At 40.4% G+C, this 7,350-nt stretch overlaps 1 protein-coding gene across 1 annotated transcript; it reads right to left on the bottom strand.

The window, feature by feature from the left end:
• Positions 1 to 3,954: 3,954 nt before the first annotated feature.
• Positions 3,955 to 5,856, bottom strand: LOC133030365 (uncharacterized). The gene has a single exon (XM_061103097.1). The coding sequence runs from the start codon at positions 5,854 to 5,856 to the stop codon at positions 3,955 to 3,957; it is 1,902 nt and encodes a 633-aa protein (XP_060959080.1).
• Between the last annotated feature and the right edge of the window lie 1,494 nt (positions 5,857 to 7,350).

Below are 7,350 nucleotides of genomic sequence, written 5' to 3'. Positions count from 1 at the left end.
GAGTGTCAGCAATACATCACTCCGACAGTGAAGTCGTTTCGGACTGCTTTCAAACATCCTCAATCAACCAACGTAACCACCCATTTGATGGTTGTGACGCCGGATGATTTTAGACGAGTGTCCCCCATCCTTCTGACAATGAAGTCGGTCATGATGGCTTTCAAACATCCTCAATCACCCAACGTGAACGCCCGCCGAAATCCCATCAGAGGGTGGTGACACCGAATGATTTCAAATAAGTGTCAACAATACATCACTCCGACAATGAAGTCGGTTCGGACAACTTTCAAACATCCTCAATAAACTAACGTAACCACCCAGTTGGTGGTTGTGATGCCGGATGATTTTAGACAAGTCTCCCCCATCCTTCTGACAATGAAGTCGTTCAAGATGGCTTTCAAAAATCCGCAATCACCCAACGTGAACGCTCGCCAAAATCCCATCGGAGGGTGGTGACATTGGATGATTTCGAATAAGTGTCAGCAATACATCACTCCGACAGTGAAGTCCGTTCGGACAGCTTTCAAACATCCTCAATCAACCAACGTAACCATGATGGTTGTGACGCCGGATGATTTTAGACGAGTGTTCCCCATCCTTCTGACAATGAAGTTGATACGAACCTCACCAACTTGTGATGAAACCCGACACCAAATATGGAACAGCCACCAAGAACAAACGATGTTGGAATGGAACCTCGACCCAATGCTTAGCAAAGCACGAACCTTGGTATATGGAAGACGCCACAAATGGGGATGGAAATCCGTTTGATAAGTCAAGTTGAACGCGACAAGGATACCTCCTTGATAAGTTCACAAGTTTCTTCAAGAACTCTAGAAGATAAAAACTCACAATTGGCATATATGATAATCTGATTTTTACAATGGAAAGGTAGTCCCTTTTATAGGACGAAAATGACACCTACAAGACCTTTGGACTTCAACATTAACACACCTAAGACCTTTGGTCTTTCCAATAAAAGCATACTAAATAAGACTCTTGGTCTTCATAATGAAAGCTCCATAATGAAGACCTTTTGACTCCACTCTTGTAACTCCCACACAAAAGAACTTGACACATATAAATGTGACAACTACGACCATATGATAAAAATGTGACACATAAAATTAAATAAAACGTGACACATATAATGAAGCTTCAAAATTCAGTACACTTTGATGAGTATGACCAATCTTTGTTCTCCTTCCGTGTTGACCACGGTCTCTTCTTGATTTAAGACTTTGTGTACTAGGCTGTTAAGCTCTTCCTTGAATCTCTTAGCTCGTGCCCTAGTCACTGTACCCACTGGAATTGGACTTGATACTTGGTCCTTGATGTCCTCATCATTCCCCCCTTCTTTAGATGGATTTGTCCTCAAATCTTCACCTGTATCAAATGAACTTAAATCAGAAACATTAAATGTAGCACTAACATTATATTCACCTGGCAAATCGAGTTTGTAGGCATTGTCATTGATCCGTTCAAGTACTTGAAATGGACCATCTCCGCGAGGCAGCAATTTAGAACGCCTTTGTGTTGGAAATCTCTCTTTCCTCATGTGTAACCATACCCAATCACCTGGTTCAAAAACCTGCTTGTGACGACCCTTGTTAGCCTGCTTAAGGTATTGTTCAGTCCTCCTTTCTATGTTGAGTCGGGCCCTCTCATGGAATTTCTTCACAAATTCTGCCTTCTTCTCGCCATCTAAATTCAAATGCTCAGAAACAGGTAAAGGTGATAAATCCAAAGGAGTTAGAGGATTAAAACCATACACAATTTCAAATGGTGAAAATTTAGTAGCAGAATGCATTGCACGATTATAGGCAAACTCAACATGTGGCAAACAATCTTCCCAAGTCTTAATGTTTTTACTTATGATTGCCCTTAACAAGGTGGATAGGGTCCTATTAACTACTTCTGTTTGACCATCTGTTTGAGGGTGACAAGTAGTAGAAAATAACAATTTTGTCCCAAGTTTTCCCCACAATGTTTTCCAAAAGTAACTTAGGAACTTAGCATCCCTATCTGATACAATTGTTCTAGGCATACCATGTAATCTCACAATTTCCCTAAAGAACAAATCTGCAACATTAGATGCATCATCAGTTTTATGACAAGGGATAAAATGAGCCATTTTAGAAAATCGGTCTACTACCACAAAGATTGAATCCCTCCCACGCTTACTTCTTGGTAGACCTAACACAAAATCCATAGAAATGTCAACCCATGGTGAACTAGGGATAGGTAGGGGTGTGTAAAGGCCATTTGGCTGCACTCTTGATTTAGCTTGCCTACATGTGACACACCTACCACAAATTCGCTCAACGTCCCGTTTCATATGGGGCCAAAAGAAATGCTCTTGCAACATAGCTAGAGTTTTAGCAACTCCAAAATGTCCCATCAACCCTCCCCCGTGGGACTCTCTAACAAGCAAATCTCTCACAGAACAATTAGGCACACACAATCTATGTTCCCTAAATAGAAAATCCTCATGCCTATAAAACTTTCCTTCAGCAGTCTTTTCACAAAGAGCATAAATTTCCCCAAAATCATGGTCAGCAGAATACAACCTTTTTATATGTTCAAACCCAAGCAATTTAGCATCAAGAGTAGAGATTAGAGCATACCTGCGAGAAAGGGCATCAGCAACCACATTCTCCTTACCTTGTTTATACCGAATGACATAAGGAAAGGTCTCAATGAACTCAACCCATCGTGCATGTCTCTTGTTGAGTTTGTGTTGGCTTTTCAAATGTTTCAAGGATTCATGATCCGTGCGAATCACAAACTCCTTTGGCCACAAATAGTGCTGCCATGTTTCTAAGGCACGCACTAGTGCATACAATTCTTTGTCATAAGTGGGGTAATTGAGGGCAGCCCCACTTAGCTTTTCACTAAAGTATGCAAGCGGTCTCCCATCCTGCATAAGAACAGCGCCAATACCAAGCCCAGAAGCATCACATTCAATTTCAAAAGTGTTAGAAAAGTTAGGCAAAGCAAGTAAAGGAGCATGCGTAAGCTTGTATTTCAGCAGCTGAAATGCCTCCTCTTGAGCTTCACCCCATTTGAATGACACATTTTTTTTTATTACTTCTGTAAGTGGAGCGGCAATTGTGCTAAAATTTTGCACAAACCTCCTGTAGAAGCTAGCAAGTCCATGAAAACTTCTAACATTACCTATCGATGTAGGGGTCGGCCACTCTTGGATGGCTTTGATCTTTTCCTCATCCACCTGAATACCTGTAGCACTTACAACAAAACCTAGGAATACAAGCTTATCGGTGCAGAATGTACACTTGCTAAGGTTAGCGTATAAACTTTGTTTCCTAAGGACTTCCAAAACAGATTGCAAATGCAACACATGGTCATGCAAATTCTTACTGTAAATAAGAATATCATCAAAATACACAACCACAAATTTTCCAATGAAAGCACGCAATACATGATTCATTAAGCGCATGAAAGTACTAGGTGCATTAGTTAATCCAAAAGGCATGACTAACCACTCATACAAACCATGTTTAGTTTTAAAAGCAGTTTTCCATTCATCCCCTTCTTTCATACGTATCTGATGATACCCACTTTTGAGATCAATTTTTGAAAACACACAAGAACCATGCAATTCATCTAGCATGTCATCTAAACGAGGAATGGGATGTCGATACTTTACCGTTATATTGTTGATGGCTCGACAGTCAACACACATCCTCCATGTTCCATCCTTCTTTGGAACTAGAATCACTGGAACAACCGCAAGGACTCATTCTTTCTCTCACATGTCCTTTCTCCATCAATTCTTCAATTTGCCTTTGCAATTCCTTTGTTTCATCAGATTGCTTCGTAGGCCGGTCGGTTTGGGATGGAAGCACACTGAACAAAATCAATTTGATGTTCTATTCCTCTAATAGGTGGTAACCCATGTGGTACCTGCTCAGGAAATACATCATCGAATTCCTACAAAAGAGACACAATGGTACTTGGCAGCGAAGAATCAAGTTGGTTAGCATTTAAAAGAGTCTCCTTATACACTAGTAAAATCATGGGCTGTTTTGTGCACAATGCTCTCTTAATCTCACTTTTGTTTGCATAAAAGTGTTGTTTTCTCTCACTTGATTCCACACTTTTCTCTCTTTTTCTCTCATTCTGTTTCCTCTCACTCATCTTTCCACTCTCTTTTTGCTCACTCAGTTTCTTTTTGTCACTCAATTTTTGCAACCTCGCTTGATCTTCATACACTTGTTTTGGTGTCAAAGGCGCTAGAGTGATTGCCCGCTGACGGAAAGTAAATGAGTACTTGTTGGTGAAGCCATCATGTTGTACTCGTCGATCAAATTGCCAAGGCCTTCCTAGAAGGAGGTGTCCAGCTTGCATTGGAACGACGTCACACAACACCTCATCTTCATACTTGCCAATGCGAAATGAAACAAGTACTTGTTTTGTAACCTTCACTTCACCACTATCATTCAACCATTGCAACTTGTATGGACAAGGATGCTTAAGCGTTGTAAGCCCAAGCTTGTCAACCATAGAAGCACTTGCAACGTTAGTACAACTACCTCCATCAATAATGACACTACATACCTTGTCCCTCACATGACATCGAGTGTGAAAGATGTTCTCCCGCTGCACTTCTTCTGCCTCTTCTTTTGCTTGCAAATTCAGGACTCGCCTTGTAACTAGTGCAAGCATCTCTCCGCATTCTCGGGCCATATTCATTGTCGAAGCATCTTCCAATGGTGGCATGTCGGCAAGATCATCTTCATCTTCGTAATCTATTTCTCCACTTTCCCGAATCACCATAACTCTTTGGTTTGGACACCGGCCGGCTATATGTCCCCGCCCCTGGCATTTGAAACACCTTATCTCACTAGAATGAGACTTAGTTTGAGTTGTTTTACCTTGAGGTGGCGTGGCTGTAGTGGATGGTTTTGGTGTAGATGATGAACTGGGTTGGTCATCCTTCTTTGGATAGTTCGACCTCCAAGGTGTTGTACTTGGCTTGTGTGTGCTCGGCCTTGATCTCGAACTTGAACTACCCTTCTTGAGCTGTCTCTCAACTTTGATTGTCATGTGAACCAAATCTTCTAACTCCACATAATGGTGTAGCTCGATTGGGTCAGCAATCTCTCGGTTCAACCCATTTAAAAACCTCGCCATTGTTGCCTCCCGATCCTTTTCAACATTGGCTCTAATCATAGCCATCTCCATCTCCTTGTAATACTCATCAACACTTCTGTAGCCTTGATGAAGGCCTTGCAACTTAAGATAGAGATCACGATAATAATGAGGTGGTACAAATCGTCGCCTCATTACCCTCTTCATTGCCTCCCATGTTTCAATAGGGCGATCTCCACTCCGTCTCCTGTTAGTGCACAACTGATCCCACCAAACAATAGCATAATCAGTAAACTCAATGGCAGCAAGTTTTACCTTCTTCATGTCTGAATAGTTGTGACAATCAAAGACTAACTCCATTTTCTTCTCCCACTCTAGGTATGCTTCAGGATCACTCTTCCCTTGAAAGGCTGGGATTCTCATCTTTATATTCCCCAAATAATTGTCTACTTGGTTCCTATCTTCTCTATTCCCACCATACCTCCTATTGGTACCCGTCGACATCCTATCAACCTCTTCATCAGAAACTACTCCTTCGAAATCTCCTACATTTTCATTCCCCCTTTGGTGTACTCTTCTCCCCCTTGGTCTCCGTTGTGCTCCTTCTTCCACCCTATCCAACCGCTCATGTATTTGCGCACACTCCTCCCTCAACAATCTCCTCATCTCCCCCATAATGGCTTGAAGTTGTAGATTTGGAACTGTAGGTTGTGGATTGTTATCACCCGTGTTTTGTGACATGATTAAAAATTCTACAAAACAATAAAGTTAGACAAGTATAGAAAGGACCTCAATGCACTCCTTCACGTGTTCCACTCAAAGAAAAGTGGTCACTCAAAGTCACTCGTGTTTCACTCAATGATGGCTTTTACCCTCAAATAAGCTCACACCTCTGCCTTTTTCCACTCTTTATCTTCTTTAAGCTCTTTGAAAACTAGTGAAATGGAGGTTCAAGCAGTCAATTCTACCCAATAAAGCAAACGAAAATCGATGAAAAAGTGGCGAAAAAGTGGTGATTTTTTTTTTTTGGTGATTTTGGAACACTAGAGTGGGGTTTAGGCAAAAGGGCCTTTAGACTATAAGGAACAAGAATATAACAAAAAAAAAATTAAGATGGGTTTCCAGACTCTTTTTTATTTTTTTATTTTTTTTTTATTTTTTTGCTCTTGGAACCCTTTCCTCTTCCTTCCTTTTTCCTTTACCTTTCCTTTGATTTTTTTTTTTTTGAATACCAAAAGCCAACCTGAATTCAAGTACGAATTAATACCAAAACGCTTCAATAACAATGCTTCCAAAACTCTTTGACACTAGAGTAAACAATGGGAACAAGGGAAAACAAATGAGTTGAAATGAAGACAGATTAGGACTTAGCAATATCAAACAGATTCGAATTTCAAGGAATTTCACAAGGACAAGAAAAAGAAATAAGGAAAAGATTGAACAAGGAAACGAGTGTGACAAAGAAATTAACAACAATGGTTACGGATTTGAGTTTTTTTTTTTGAAATATTGAGATACTAAAAGAATAAAAAGGATAAGCCAAACCGGATGAACCTTTGCTCTGATACCAACTGATACGAACCACACCAACTTGTGATGAAACCCGACACCAAATATGGAACAGCCACCAAGAACAAACGATGTTGGAATGGAACCTCGACCCAATGCTTAGCAAAGCACGAACCTTGGTATAAGGAAGACGCCACAAACGGGGATGGAAATCCGTTTGATAAGTCAAGTTGAACGCCACAAGGATACCTCCTTGATAAGTTCACAAGTTTCTTCAAGAACTCTAGAAGATAAAAACTCACAATTTGCATATATGATAATCTGATTTTTACAATGGAAAGGTAGTCCCTTTTATAGGACGAAAATGACACCTACAAGACCTTTGGACTTCAACATTAACACACCTAAGACCTTTGGTCTTTCCAATAAAAGCATACTAAATAAGACTCTTGGTCTTCATAACGAAAGCTCCATAATGAAGACCTTTTGACTCCACTCTTGTAACTCCCACACAAAAGAACTTGACACATATAAATGTGACAACTACGACCATATGATAAAAACGTGACACATAAAATTAAATAAAACGTGACACACATAATGAAGCTTCAAAATTCAGTCCACTTTGATGAGTATGACCAATCTTTGTTCTCCTTCCGTGTTGACCACGGTCTCTTCTTGATTTAAGACTTTGTGTACTAGGCTGTTAAGCTCTTCCTTTAATCT

This window comes from Cannabis sativa, chromosome 8 (assembly GCF_029168945.1).
Source record: "Cannabis sativa cultivar Pink pepper isolate KNU-18-1 chromosome 8, ASM2916894v1, whole genome shotgun sequence".
NCBI lineage: Eukaryota > Viridiplantae > Streptophyta > Magnoliopsida > Rosales > Cannabaceae > Cannabis > Cannabis sativa.
This window is presented reverse-complemented; position numbering and strand designations above follow the sequence as displayed.

What these genes read in the sequence shown, in the direction of transcription:
- LOC133030365 (XM_061103097.1), bottom strand. Translation starts at nt 5,856, where the DNA reads ATGTCACAAAACACGGGTGATAACAATCCACAACCTACAGTTCCAAAT.